Raw genomic sequence first — 16,486 nt, forward strand, 5'->3', positions numbered from 1 at the left:
AAGACCTTCTGGTGGAAAAAGTTTCCTTCAACCCATCAGCATCTGGCCCGCATGTTCACCTCATACCTTAAGTCGCTGTATAAGATCTTCACAGGTATCCCAAATGATAGGATTGTTCAGACATTCGGATCTGTGCGTTAAGAAATGTACGAACAAAGCAGCTCGAAGAAGAACGTAGTAGGATGTCAGGAAAGTCTGTTCATTGATAAACGTGTCTGCAAAGACGCAGCATTGTACCAGCGCAGCCTATCAATGGCTTGGATTCATTGCCGTAAAGCTTTCGGTTTAACCTCCCTTAGACTTATCATCTGTCTTTTGAAAAGCTTAAAGGTTCATCCGCACATTGTGACGTCTATAGAGAGAATGATGCCGCATTGGAAAACCAGATTTACGATCTCATCTGGAAAACATCGTGTGACAAATAAAATTGTCACCTTTCAGAGATGTTCCTTTAAGGGCGACACCATGATTCGACTCCTCTTTTGCTTACCATTATTGGCACTATCTCATGCACTTCACCATTCCGAAGCGTACTTTTGCAGCAAACGTGGAAATCGAAAATACAATAGTACCTTCCGGCAGATTAGGTCTTCTGCACTTGCAACTAACATGCTTGCCATCTCGGTATTCTCTGTTCATTTGGAGTGGTTCCATGGACGTAAGATGAGCTCAAATCCCTTGGTATCGGGACACGAAAGCTTATGCACATGAATAAAGACATGCACCTTAAGTCTGCTGTTCCGTGACTCTACATTTCACGCCGTCAAGGTGGTCGCAGAATACTAAATATTGAATGTCTTCACAACAGGATTATTCTGGGTACAGCACATTTAGTCGCAAAACCTCTTCTTAAAATGGTCAGGCAGCATGAAAAGGTGGGGAAAGGAGCGTTTCTGTCCAAAGCGGAGGACGAACCTACTAAAACACTTGGCCGTGAATTCAATATCAGGGGTGAGCAAAATATTTCAAATATTATCTATCTCGACTCCTTATTCCTGAAAAGCAGGATTAAGAAATCACAGGAGAAAAACTTCCGTGAAAAGCTCCTCGACAAGAGAATGCACGGTATCTTCCACGAAAATATGATGGATCAATCGATGTCGTGTAAGCTAACGTTTGCTTTCGTTAAATAACCCGGATTGAAACCGAGGACGGATGGTTTCATTTTTGCATCTCAAGACAGTGTCATTTCCACTTTAGCCTATCGTCGCGACATTTCGAGCCAAGATATTTCCGATGGTAGTAGCAGAGCGTGTCATGCACATCCCGATCATCTAGGACACATACTATCTAGTTGTCCAACTCATGCAGGAAGATTGAGAATGAGAATGGCCGAATATACTGGAACTTCATATCCTCGACAATTGTTTCTGTTGTACACTCGAGGCCTTACATAGATCTATTTGACTTCGAGAAACGTACCATGTTTGTTATCGAATTTTCGGCACCAGCTGACAAAAAAATCATATATATACATACTCCATAGTAAGAAAAATAAAATCTCAAGGAATATGATTACAACAATTATCTGACATAGAATATATTATCTGCTATGATTCTTGGATTAAAAGTATTACAGTGTAAAAATAAAGGAACAGATATTATTTAACAAAATAACTCCGAAAAAATGTTATTTGTTTGTCGAAAATGACAAAGTTACAGTACAAAGTTACTTGATCATGTCAATAACAATATTTTTCGTTCATTTTGTTTGTTATGATAAAATGGATAAAATATTACTTTTTTGTTAGCATCAAACATAGGAAATCTGTAAATTAAGTTTACTTTAGGCAGATCCACTGTAGAAAAGTTTTCGCTAAACGATGAGTGTTACGTCATGCAAATGTGGTTGAATCTCAGTAGTAGAGTCCCCGTAGTAAGAAAGTATTAGAATTGTCCCAAAAGTTTAACACCGCCGTTTTTTTCATAGTAAAATTAACATTTTAATAAATTTAAGATTATTTATTAATTTCTATTTATTTTTAAAATTGTATTAAACCAAGATTATGTTGATTGTTCAAAGCAGAGGTGATGTTCAAAGATTATATTTTTAAAAACGTGATAAAGAATCTTTTCATAAACACTATAATGAAGAGGTGTGTTTTCATGATTATGGATTGAATGTAAATTTGCGTGTTTTGCACAATGTGAATAAAGTCGCACGAAATGACTCATCTTTGTCATGCCATGAAGTCATAAACATGAAAAAGCTTCTTTTCATAAGCATTCTTATATTCTCTATAAGTTAAAATGGAGATCAGATCAAGATGGAAATAGGTCCACTTTTTCAGCGGGAACTATACCGGGATCGTCTCGCGACCTAGTGATTGTAAATCTTACAGCCGCTCGGTAGCTCTAACTGCTCTAGTCAAAGTTCTGCGAAAATTCAAAATGAATAAATCAAAAAATGCTTTTCAAGCACAAATTAATAATAACAGTTTACAACTTATCAATAAAATAAAAGTAGAAGACATTCAGTTTGAAAAGGAAAAAAGTCATGTACTGGGCGGGAAGAGCGATTTACAGTACTTGGCCACCACCAACCTCGAATCCCTTTTTAAAATTTTCTTCATATTATTAACACTTTTTTATTTATTAATTTTCTTATTTTATATACTTTATAGTTATAAATTATATACTAATATACTATTATAGGGTTGAATGAAAAAAAGTGTTGTCTGTTTTAGCGTACCTCATTTCATATACGAGATACATTAATTCCACTTTCAAACTTAAAATAAAAGTTAGATATCTGAAACTATCGAAACCCGTAGATTCTGAAATTCTAACTTTCTCGGAGGTAATTTGAAATTGAAAAATGTTTAATTCTTAATCCCTTTCACCTGGTCTGCTTGGTAGTCTAGTCGTAGGTATAAAGAGAACATACGTAGGCATTTAACACTGGAACCTAAGTAGCTTTAAACAAGCAGAGCGGAAACAGGACTGGGCAGTCCAGTTTGAGTGTCGTTCAATATGCAGGGAACATCATTGTTTACTGGAAGAACGTTTTAAAGTATAAGTTCACAAAATTTATATGAAAAAAGATTAGCTTTATGAATAAATATACCATAAAACCCTTAAAAAACATGTAACCCCAAATTTAGGATAAAATATTTGTTTGAAAAATAGAACAAATTATAAAAACACACTCCTGCCAATTGAACGGCACTCAAAGTGCAAATTCAAAGTTTCAGTGCTGATCGATTAAATCTTCTCAGATTCCAGTTTTAAATGCCTGAAAAAGATCCCTTCATACCTGTGACTAGCCTACCATGCAGACCAGCTGAAATAGATGGAAAATTAAAAATTAAATTTGGTGAAATTTGGAAATTACCTCTGACAAAGGTTATAGGAAACCAGTGGTTTATTGACCTCGAAAAAAAGTTACTGGAAGGATGGCGGAATTTTAAAGAACAAATATTTCTAATTACTGTGTTATATTTTTACAAAATTTTAATTTAAGGCATGAAAATCGAATTTAAATAGCCAATTGTAAACGTTAAGGCGCTTTATTAGAATGTGTGATCGGTTCTGAAAGTTGAGGCTATAGGGTTCAATACCTCATCTAAATAACTATATCTCGAAGCAAGCGGAGCTGGGTTTTCGATAAAATGTTTACCTTTTGTTAGATAATCAAAAAACATAAGAATAGCACTTACATAGCAGTGACGCTCAGTGATAGCTGCATATGTATTTCGACAGCGAGCGTTTCAAACTACAGTTGGCAGACTACCCGGAGCGAGTCAAATTATCCGGAACGAATGAAACCAGGCATTGTTATGAGATTGCGGCAAGTTAGAAAAACGGACATTAGGAAATCATTAATTAATTTAATTTTAATTGACAAAATGACTTTTCTTATATAACTACAAGAAATTGAAAAAAAGATTAATTAAAATCGGGTAATATTTTCAATAATAATCAAAACATTCAACTACATACAAAAGTGTATCCTTTGTCGAAAACTTGACATCTATCTTGACATATATCCATAAGTAAAGAGTTTTAAGCAATGTGTACATAAGTCTGGCTTGTTTAAGCAATAGTGTTTTATTTCAACCATTTTTGCCCCTTGTAAGTAGTAAGAATTGTGAAAAGTTATTTTCTTTAGGATATTTAGTATTTTAAGGGCATGTGATACTTAGAAAATGACAGATTTTACCAGTATTAGGCCCCCCCGGTTTTTTCCCTAGAATAATAAATATTGTCTTAAACATTTGGGACATGAGCGAACATGCTAACAGACGTTCCCGCACACTTTTTTCTGGGTTAATTCCAAAAAATCTAATTTTGCTCACACTTATTAATTTGTGTGACGCTTAGGAATTAGTATCGATTTTGTCAGTGTGAGATTCCCTCGGATTTTTTCTGAGAATAATAAATATTTTATCTTCAAACTCTGTAGAATGATATCGAACATGCTAACAAACGTCTCCGTCCACTTTTTTGTGGTTTAATTAAAAAGAATTTAATTTTGATTAATTTGATGTGTGTGTGTGTGTGTGTATTTGGAGGTTATGTGTGTAGGATTCTCTCCCATAATTATTCTTAAGTGCTACCGACAGCATCGTTACGACAGAGACCTATATTATCATAATGACAGAGAGCTGAAAAACGATCCTAACCTCAAAACAGTGCACATGCACGAAGTGCATGCATAACATTTCTATTTAGCAAAATAAATGCTTTTGTTATTATACTGCAAAAAAAAGTCCGGAGACGCCCGTAATGATATTTTTTGCACCTCCGAATTCAGTTTTAAAACAATTTCATTTTTGTAGGGAAAAATCCTGGTAAACTGTACCCGATGGACCACACGACGAAGTATCACATGCCCTTAAAAAAGATTATTTGGTAAACAATTGATTACTCAGTTTTCAATTTACAGGACGCTCGGTTAAATACTTTTGTCTAATTTCTTGCATATGTTATCTACATACTCATAACCTTAAGCACATAGAGCCAATTTTTCAATAAACTGTTTGCATTATAGATTATAATATATATTATACGGGGCAAAAATGCATAGACGGCTAACACTGCGCGTTACTACTACTGTTTTTCTCTTTTTCATTACTAAGCAAAATATAAACATTTTTTCGAAAAACTGGCTCTGCTTGCTCCGAGATATGATTACGCAAATGACGTATGTAAAAAAGTGGATAAAAATATTCAACCGTACTGCCTCAAAATTTAGAAACGATTACACATTCTAATATCCGTTACGACAAAATGACTCTTTTATTATTATGAGATAAACGTCTGTTACAAAAACTGTCATTGTGAAATCATGGATGAATTTAATTTTTATGAGCAAAATGAATCAATCTATATAATCACAAAAAAGTGAATAAAAGTTTCAGGTATATTGGCTAACGTGTGCAGTAATAATTGAAGTCTTTAGGAAGTAAATAACTTCTGTGCATTTACACTGCACTTTTCTACAAAAGTCAGGCTAAAGACGGTTTTCAAATAAATTTTACAAAAGTCTGACTTGTTTAAACATTTACTATTTATATTCACAATTTTTCCCGTTATAACGCAATCTAGCAGTAACTAATAATATCATTCGATATTACCGGTATTATTTCCTCAATGCGTCGAGAGTAAATAATATTAATCACGCAGTGTACCAGCGTTCTGGGTCTGTTGTCCTTCTTACAATGAGCCCAACGACCCAACCTCTTTCTCTTCCTAAGACCAAGACTGTATTTGTAGACCAGTCTATCCTTGTAGAGCAGTGGATGTCTTTGTGTTCGTTCGATATCCCCGAATTCTAGTAATGCTAGATAAACATTCCTTTCAAGCTGCTACCATTTTTTTTTAAGATTTCGCTGCTAACATTAACGGGAAAATTAATATTCGGGTGCAGATTCTAGTGGATCTGGTACTTGATCTTCTTTATCGCTAGCATCTACGCCTTCAACATCAATAAGCTCTCCATTATCCACATTTTTCAAAGGGAGTTTATCAATAGGAGGCTGTTGTTCTACTAACATTTTGATATTAGATATTTCAAAAAACGAAAGAAATTCCTATTAATTATTTAAAGTTGTTGGTATGCCAGACTCAGTTAATTTATTCATGTGACTAGCTGCGGGACTTAAGTAAGAAGAGTCAATGATGTTCTTTTTTAACACTTTGCCTACTTTTATCTGCGAAAAAATTGAGGTTCATTACAATTATATTTATATGGCTCCAATTCAATTCCCTTCTTGGTTGATGAATCTTTGCTTCTGTCCCTAATTGAATAAGGATATATCTGATTTTGGAGGCTATTGTGTTATTGTATCAGCATGAGCTTCTTGTAACTGATGCCCTTTATGGATGTTTTTCCCCGTCGAACCAACCTGTGCTTTAATTAGGATAATTTACAGCAAATTCCCTCCAAAACAGACCCAAAAAATCTGCGTTTTATTGTTTTATTCCAATTAATGCTCTACCACTGTACTTCCATGAGAAGGTTGGCTGCAAAGCGCTAACACTAGCCTAAGCACCCTTAGCAGACACAGTTGATGTTCCACTCTTTATCGGCTGTTGCAGATGTTCTTTCCGAAAATCCTCAAGAAGCCTATAACAAACGAAGCCGTCAGAATCATAAGAGAAAATCTGAAGCCCCACCGCAATGCAAACGCGAGAACAATGTTATTATTATACGTTTAAACTTTATATCGAAGGGTTCCGGTTTTTTCGTCATCAGTCACGGAGTAAATCAAATGTTTGATAAGTTAAAGATGTTATGAATTTAATACTATGTTTAAAATCTCTTGTAGCGTTGTTGGCGTAGGCACAGAATTAGGTTTATAGTGTAGTTTGGAGTTCGTCCTTTAAGATGTTGTCCTTATGTAGCGACCCAGAGCGTTGGAGGTGACGTTATCACCTCGGGATGATTTTTTCGACATTCCATCTGGCCCTCCATAACGTTTCAGTGGCCTACTTCCCGATGGTCTAGAAATTATCTTACAATGCAACAGATGTTAAAGAAAACCACTGTTTGAACTGCTGCCAGTTCTGTTAATTTTTCGAGCACATTGCTCATAGCCAAAATCACAATAGGATAATTCGATGCATGAAGTTCATTGAGGAAGACTCCTGGTAGTCTATGCTCTTATATAGCCAAAACTTGCAACAGCCATGACAGGAATAGCGTGAGGACGTCATATGTTAAATGGGTAGCCCCAATTTTTAGCTGAATTGTAAATATTGGTGTCTAGACTGGGAGTGATTATAATTTTTTTTTTAAATGTGGCCTGGGTTATTTCAATAGACTCTACATGCCTTAAGCTCAAAACCTGTACAGCATAAAATAGGATGGTTATCACAAAGCTCAGGAATAGCGTTGTTTTAGCAGACAAGGTATTAAATCGAGTGGCATGAAGAATACCAGTAGCAGCTCCCGCTGCCCAAATGGCTGGTATTTGTCAATCAAGTCAATTTTATTCTAAAGATCCACTGAGCAGTCAACGAGCATAATAATATCATGAGCGTAAGATAGAAAAGACCTCCGTGTTCGAGGCATAAAATATCGGCTAACCATGCCTTTTAGAAAATTCATGAGGTCATTAAGGAACAAGGTAAAGAGAAACGAGAATTTCCATCTGGGGTAATCACAGCGTAATACCTACTGTCAAGACATCGCTTAATGTAAAGCCAGTAAAAAGTGCACTCTGATGTTATACGCGCACTATATAATTATAAGTAAAAAAGAACTTACTCTAACTCGCTGGAAAACTTCTTTTTCTATTTTGGCCGTGAAGCTTGTCTCAATCTTTGATTCCGTTCTTATTTCACTGCTGCTGAGTAAGCCGGCAAGACTAGCCAAGGTGGAACTTGTCGGCTTTCCGACGGAAACAAGAGACCCTCTATTTCCTGCCAAGGAGCCTGCATTTACTCTTCCAAGGGAACCGCGTCCGGTGGATATACCGATTTGATATCCCGAGTCCATGGATTGCGATGCGGAAGTGTTGTGACCTGACTGACTATAGCCTGCAAAAAATTATATGATTCATTTTACCTAAAAAGGAATACTGCCAAAAGTCAAATCACTTCAACCTTAATTTCTTTTCAAATTTTAAATACCAGAATGTATATTGTACGTCGTCATTGCGTAAACTCCATCGTTTCCAAATCCACCATCATCTTGTGATGCTGTACCGCCCGAAGAGCAGCCTTGCCCGCATTTTCTTCTTACTCTAAAAATATAAGATTATCATAAAAAGTATGTCATATCGTAAATACAATGCTCTTGAGTAAAACTTAATGGTACCTTCGCCACAACTTAAGAACGTTCTTTTTAATTGCACCCAGACTCAAAGGTCCTCCAACTATCGAACACAATTGTTGATTAGTTTCGGCGTAACTAGTGGTCAAAGGTGACACATAAATAGGATATCCGATTGGTTGATCACAAGAACTGTTGATGATATTTCGCAAAGCTTGCTTTGCGTTTTGAATCGAACCTCGTTCTGGATTTCTATTTCGTAAATAGACGAGCTCTTGTTGCTGACCAGCCCAAAGACCTCGAACACACTCTCGATTCATTTTTATTACCCGAAAACTTAAGAAACGTTTGTTCAGCATAATCACTTTATATTCATCGATACCATCATCCAGAACATGCCTGCAATACAACAATTGTGAGAATAATTTAAGGAAAAAAGGTTAAATACTAAAAAAATAAATTCGTAAGGAAATAACGGGGAAGAAAGCTATTAGCAAAGAACTGGAGAAACTGATCAAAAAAATTATAAGAAAATATTGAGCGTCCAAAACCTATAATTGGGAAAGAGTAGAAAATTCAGACAAAGCTAATTATTCTCTTCTCTCAACCAATGATAAGCCCTGCTATACGCATACGCTATAGACCATTATGTACTCGTTGGTAGAACTGACATGGAGGTCAGCGATAAAAATGAGTATACAGCTTCGAAAATGCGTTACGTAGTCTATTTTAATCTGTACTTTCAGTTCAAATAAAAAAAACAGTGAATAACGATTCATTCTCTTCGCTACTCATTTCCCATCCAACGTCTTCTAACCACCATCACTCATCCACCGCAAACTAATTCACATGCTCTTTTCTGCTCCGACCTCACAGAGCAAATGTGATACTCAACACAAATATAATCCCAACCATTCGCTCATCTCTATTCTCGTTCTCTTAGCCCTTTGGCTATTGGAACCTCGAACTCTTATCCTTTTTTATTTATCCATAGCATTAATAGAAAATACCCTCCCATTATGATTGGTGGTGGTCTTATCATTGTTATTGCACTGAAACCTTGGATTGAAGCAAGCCGGATCTATTTCGTTCCAAGAATTAATGCCACAAGGATGACGAGATGCGGATTCGCACATCCTTGCAATTTCTATCCCATCTAGATGGGGCGAACTATTGATGATTAATGTCTATAGATACCCTAGAACTACAGTTAATGCCATTAATTGAAAGTCCTTCTGTGACTCGTTTTCTGATGACTTCCCGACGGTTTATTGGCAGAGACTTCGATTACCATCACCAGTCGTGCGAATGTGATAATGCTTCCTAGGTCAGAAGGAATTAATTAAAATAGATTACAATGATTTAAAATATGGCGAGATTCACAACGTTTTGAATTTAAATGAATGTGTTTTTTTCTGTTAAAGTTTTAATTCATATGGACGTCAAATATTTGCGTATCCTTTCAATCATACTTAATCCTGTGATGATTTCTGTCAATGAATGAATACGTTTTAATTAAGTTAAGGGTATGTGATACTTCGTCGTGTGGTCAATCGGGTACAGTTCCCCCGACTTTTTTTCCACAAAAATCAACATTTGTAAAAACTGAATTCGGAGATGCTATAAAATATCGTAAAGGGCGTCCTCAGACTCTTTTTTGAGGAATAACAAAAAAAATTTATTGTGCTGAATAAAAATTTCATACATTATTTTAAGTTTATGTCGTTTTTCATCTCTGCCTTTCCGATAATTTGAAAATTATTGATGAACTAAACTTTTTTAATTGCCTGCAAACAAGGTTAGTTTCGGGAGATTAGTTACTATGTTTATTTGTAAGTTCAAAGTTTTCGGCCAAAAATATTGTGTAGTTTGGAAGTAACGCTCGGGATAATTGTAACACACATAACTTCGAAATATACACACGTTGTTAGCAAAATCAAAATCTTTTGAAAAATAAACACAAAAAAGGTGTGCGGGGACGTCCGTTAGCATGTTCGCTATCATTTCCCAGATTTTGACGACAAAATATTTCTTATCTTAGGAAAAAAGCCGGGAAATCTAGCACTCAAAGAATCGATACTAAATCCTAAGCGCTATGCAAATTAATCACATTTTGCTAAATTAAAACTTTTTTCAATTAACCTACAAAAAAGTGTGTGGGGACGTCCGTTAGCATGTACGCTATCATTTCCCAAATTTTTAAGACAAAATATTTATTATTCTAGAAAGAAAGCCGGAGGAACCGAAAACTGGTGAAATCGACAATTTTCTAAGTATCACATGCCCTTAAGGAGGGTACAAACTGAAGGCAACTTCACTCTGCTGGGCTCCACTTGGCGCTTTCGTCAATAAATCTGTAAACATTTGATCTATTGAAAAATATCTGTATTCTACGATCCCTTGGTCCTTCAAATTCTTGGCGTGATGGTACTTGTTCTCTATATATTTCTTACGATGACTGACATTCTCATTGTAATTCAACTTTAAGGAGATCTGATTGCCCTCATCAACGACTGTTGATCTTTGTTACGATTGTCCTATATCTTGCGATAGACGTCGAATCCAAACTCCTTGTTACGCCCCCAGCAATGCGACGTATTCTATCTTCTTTGGCGATAAAACAACACACGCTATTTCCTACATGCCTGACTTATAGATGCCCCGCTAATTTCAAAGAAAAAACCCTGTTTGGTTTTCTGTCAAATTTACCTACTGCGCAATTGGCGCCCGTCAATCCAATTAGTCCTTTGACTGCCGCTGTCGGGCAACCTTTAGTTTCTTATTTTTCATAGCTTTCAGCTGACAAGCAATTATTTTCGTCTCCATCCAGTCAGTCTTTGATTTCATGTATCCTGAATCTAAAAAATCGTGGAATGTTTTTGATCTTGTAGCACGAAGCTATTCAAAATCCTTTGTCTATATTTAAACTGAGAGATATGATAATAACTCTCCTCCTCTTCAATTGAATTCCTAAGTAGTGTTGGAAGATTCCATGCTCCTTCAAGTGAGAATGCTTTTACAGAAAACTAGTGACTTGCACTACTTTCTTTATGTTTCTTCCGACAATTAAGGAATTATCAACATAAACAATAAAAAAATGAGACATTCCTTATTAAGCTTTATGTAGAAGCATGGATCTGCTTGGCTTTACAGTAAATAATAATTTTTTAGAATTGGATCTAATTGTTCTAGACAAACCTTCTCTAAACGATTTCACGCGAGTCAAAAAGATCTCATATGATTTCAGTTTGATTCTGTAAATACCAAACTCTCCGCATAGTTACTTTTACTTTGATGTTAACACGATGATGAAAATAGAGTAGGCACTGCCGTGAACGATGCCGCGGACACGCGACGGTATATCTAACCATTTCTTCAGACTCACATTGACTCGTTACGACTCACTCCTGGTTTTCACTTATTTCACTGATTTTTTGTACAACTTACGACATTTCCCTTATTCCGACCGTTACTTGCTCTAACTTTCTAACATCTAACATCTTTCTCGATGAAAAGGTTAACTAAATTTGTTACTATTTTTAATAAGATTTGAGTAATGAAAATAAATAAGTAAGTAGTGAGAGTAAGTTCCAAGTATTTTATTATTATAATTTATGGAATGAAAAGTCTCTTAAGAGTTTTTTTAATGATCACTAATTCTGAAAAAAGATAAAGCAGTTTATTTTTTAACTAATTGCCTATTAAATATACATAGGTGATTTCCAAAAAGTTGACCACTGAAAGTAGTAGCCAATTTCCACTTTTCAATGTCAAATTTCACAATTTTCTAAGTAAAGTATTTATATTAAGGTACAATTTAGTGAAGTTTCTAAATTTTAAAGGATTTCATTTATAAATTATAAATAAAAAGTACGCAGTGTATTTTGTCACGCAACTGTCCCAACCTATAAATTTAATATGGAAAACTGCAAGTTTTTGTCTGTTCACGCTGCATTGCTCTTCTAGGATAAAACTCGAAAATAATTTATGAGAATAGTCCTAATGGAAGCTAAAATTGTTAATTTTATACTTAAGAAGATTTTGGTATAATTACTAAAATAAGATAAAACTTGAATTTGGTATAAAGATTCAGTGATATTCAAAATGTTACCAATTTAAAATTGTATAATTTCTAAAATAATTAAAAAAATTTCATCCTTGATTCTTAAAGAAAAATCAACAAAGGTTGCGTCACATGGGAAAAATTAAGCGACCAGATGACACAACTAGAAATACGACTTTCCTTAAAGCATTTGAGTCTCTTTCAAAATTATTAACCCCTTCGTTGGCATTGACGCAAAATGCGTCAAAATTTGCAGTGCATACGTTACACTACGTCACTTTATGAAATTTTGAAATGGTTTTTAGACTGATCTATATGTCATGCCAGAGGTCATAAAACCAATCAGGAGAAAAAGAAACGAATATTTTACTACAAAAATCTAATAGTTGGGAAACTTTATTTTGTAAAAGAGAAAAACTTTAAATATTTAAAAATCGGAGAATATCTTCTGCTTTTCATTAGGATAGACATTGTTTACATTCAAACATTTAAAGTAAATGTTTGTGTTAAGAAATTTCAATATTTGCATATGCCACTATTCAATTTTTGGTGTTCATTTTACGAATTAAAATTGAAAAAGGATGTTTACGAAGCTGATTTTATTAGATGCAAATGCTGCAAATCCCAAAAATGAAAAAATCGATAAAGCACTTAAATAACATACTGATTTAAAAATCCGTTTTCCAAATCAAAAATATTGTCGATGTTTTATCAGAGAAACAGACATTTTTTCCTTTTCTTCTGCTTATTTGCAGTTAAAAAAGAAAACAGAATTATTATATTATATAATAAATACAGTTTATAGATTAATAATGAAAAATTCTGTGCGAAATGACATAAATTGAAATATAATTTACAAAATTGAAAAAGCTTTCAAACAAAATATTAAAGAACTATTTTAAGATTTTTAAAATTTGAAATAACGAATGAAAACTAACACAATAGTTTATAAAAAAGTAACAGTAACGTTAAGGCGTTATTTTGACTGTTAACAATCGAAATTTTGTGTAGTAAATAACTTCATAGCAAACTTATTATGTTGTAGTCCGAGATCCCGCTTCAAAATTCGAGATGTATAATGTTAATGCAATAATCAAATTTTTTTAACTGTATTGTCATTAGTTGGCTACTGCTGTAAACGGTTGCCATAGTCATTTTAGTACAAAGTTCGAAAAACAATGCCAAAACATCAATTTCTAATAGCATTTTTCTTAATTTGCAAACATATTATTAAAGAAATATTTTTAATTTTTAATTAAGAACTCGGTCACAGGTTCAGTATAGCAATGGTTACAATAGTGTAACCCGTGCTGAATGTCAGTTGCCAGTTCAAGGTGGTGACTACCTTTTGAACTTGTCGCCACTATCAAGTTAATGTTCGAATTTTGCATATAAATGAAGATCGTAAAATTTAAATCATTATGCAACGCGGTTGCCACGGATCCGATTATGCAAACAGGTTGTTGCTCGCTTTAAAAAATGTCGCGCGGCGTAGGAAGACGACGACACGGATCGACGCCATGAGTTATTGAATAGAGAAGGACAGAACGAAAGCAGATTTTTTCTCGCTTGCCCTCACCTATGTCTGTGGAATTGCAGTGTCGTTTTCGACAGGATTCGGTTAAACATTTATGCAAAAAAAAAAACGTTCATTTGGAATCTTCATGACATCTTTATTAAACCTGGTTAAATTTTGAAACCTTTATTACAATTATTGAATTTTCCACTTACTGAACTGTATTTAATTAATCAATTTCATTTAATCAATTAAATTAAATCAAATTCTTAATATGATAAACTGAATTATTACAGATTAAATTAATTATTTATTATTGATATTTATTGAATTATAAATACTATTAGTTGCATTTCATAATTCAATTAATAATTAAACTTAATTAATTAAGTGATTTAATTGAAGTCCAATTAATATTGAGTTTTAATTATTAGATATAAACCTATAGGGAACTTAGGGCTAATTTATTGCCCTATTTCCAAATTTAATGCTCTTCATTTAATAAAAAATAAATCTGGTGGTCATGCTAGTTTAACTTTAAGCTAACAAAATCACACCGAGAAAAAAATAACTTAGCCAATATTCTTTGCACAATAATTTAAGAGTTATTTAGGGCTCATTTAATGTCCCATGGCCAGATTTAATGCTCCGCATTTGAAAATGAGACCTGTGGTCCTGCTAGTTTAACGTTAAGCTACCAGGAACGAACACATAAAAAAATGACTTGGGAAATATTTCTTTGCACTATAATTAAGTGCTCATTTAGGGCTCATTTAATGCCCTATTGTCAAATTTGATGTTCCGCATTTTTTCAGTAGCCTGTGGTTCTGCTGGTTTAACTTTAAGCTAGCAGGACCACAGATTTTTCTAAAAAAATGGGGAGCTTAAAATTTAGCAACAGGGCTTTAAATGAACCCTACATGAGCTAAATTATTGTGCAAAGAAATATTGCCCAAGTCCTTTTATTCTATGTGTGGTCCTGTTAGCTAAACGTTAAGCTAGCATGACCACAGGTTTTTGTTTTAAAATGCGGAGCATCAACATTGACAATAGGGCAATAAATGATCCCCAAATGAGCCCTAAATTAAAGTGCGATGAAATATTGCCTGAGTAATTTTTTTCTATGTATGGTCTTGCTAGTTTCACTTTAAGCTAGCAGGACCAAAGGTTTAAAAAAAAATTTTGGAGCATCAAATTTGGTAAAAGGGCATTAAAAGAGCCTTAATTGAATTATAGTGAAGGGAAATATGGTGTAGGTTTTTATTTTCATTCTGTTAATTTTATTATTTAAAAAAGGACTGCGTTGCATTACGGAACCCTATACCGTATCATTTCTTTTTTTCAAAATCTGATAAATTTGAGTTTTTTAAAACAAAATTACATTCTTTTATACACGTTGAATTTTTTTATCACACATCAGTTGTCCTAACCACTAATTATTTCAATGTTTTTATATTATTAATACACCACAAGCATTAGACTATAAAGTAATTCGCATATAGGGGCTCTGCAGTATTTGCAATATTGCAATAGACATGGACATGAGTTTACTGTCAGAAAATTTTTGAATAATTGAAATTGATTTATTGAATACAATTCAGCAACTGCTAAATTCAATAATTGTAATAAAGGTTTCAAAATTCATAAAGGTTTGAAAATTTAATCAAGTTTAATAAAGATGTCAACAACTTGTTTGCACCATCGGATCCGTGGCAACAGCGTTACACAATGATTGAAATTTTATGATCTTCATTTTTATGCAAATTTCGTCCATTAACTCGATAGTTGCGAAAAGTTAAAAAGGTAGTCACCACTTTGACCTGACAACCGAGATTTAGCACGGGTTACACTATCGCAACCCATTGGTATATTGAGGCAGTGACCGAGTTCTTCATTAAAACCCAAAAATAATTCTTTAACAATATGTTTTCAAATTTAAAAAAAATGCCACAAGCAATTGCTGTTGTGGAATTATTTTTCGAACTTTGCACTGAAATGACTATGGCAACGGTCTACAGCAGTGGCCAATTAATGACAATACAGTTTGCAACGTTTGATTTCGGCATTAACATTATACATGTCGAATTTTGCAGCGAGATCTTGGACTATTAGTAGAATTTATAAAAAATATAGAATAAAGAATATATAAAGAATATAGAATCTATGAATGTAAATTAACAGCATAAAAAATGTAACTTGAAAACCTGTTAACCTCTGATGTTTCAGATTTGCTCGAACGCAAATATAGTGCCCGGCGCTATCTGACCTTATTATCAAAAAGATCGCCCTAATTCCCCCTTATGCTCGAACTGACCTTGAGACCTTGAACCATAGTTAGGATATGTATAAGCGCATGAGTTACACCAATATGTACGACAGCGCGCGCATGAAGCGACAAGCACGGCGCAGCCTCGAAAGCACAAAAGAAGGTCGATCTGCACGAAAAGTGCAGAAACTCCAACAGCAACAGTTTTTCAAGGAAATTGAAGGTCTAGAGTATGCTCCAGGAATTGCAGATTAGCAATCGTAGCTCATAGACTTTTTGACTGATTCACTTCATCGACGGCTTAAATTAAGGATAATTAAAATTCTGTAGAAATATACTGTACAAATCATATGTTTCAGATTTTTTCTAAGGACTAGGGAATTACAGCCGATTTGGCCGAACCGTCCGCTTGCGACTACT

The 16,486-nt window shown here is 34.3% G+C and overlaps 1 protein-coding gene across 6 annotated transcripts in view; it reads right to left on the reverse strand.

The window, feature by feature from the left end:
* Positions 1 to 16,486, reverse strand: part of LOC117168300 (pecanex-like protein 1) — a 249,681-nt gene that overhangs the window by 56,263 nt on the left and 176,932 nt on the right. For 5 of the 6 annotated variants that reach the window (XM_033353848.1, XM_033353844.1, XM_033353845.1 and 2 more), the window contains 3 exons: positions 8,267 to 8,620; positions 8,080 to 8,192; positions 7,715 to 7,986 (listed from right to left, as the gene is read on the reverse strand). In XM_033353848.1, coding sequence (XP_033209739.1) covers positions 7,715 to 7,986; positions 8,080 to 8,192; positions 8,267 to 8,620 — 739 coding nt within the window. Of the gene's footprint in view, positions 1 to 5,547; positions 6,572 to 7,714; positions 7,987 to 8,079; positions 8,193 to 8,266; positions 8,621 to 16,486 lie in introns of those variants that run through there. The other variant, XM_033353847.1, reaches the window with a different exon arrangement.

This window comes from Belonocnema kinseyi, chromosome 2, assembly GCF_010883055.1.
Source record: "Belonocnema kinseyi isolate 2016_QV_RU_SX_M_011 chromosome 2, B_treatae_v1, whole genome shotgun sequence".
NCBI lineage: Eukaryota > Metazoa > Arthropoda > Insecta > Hymenoptera > Cynipidae > Belonocnema > Belonocnema kinseyi.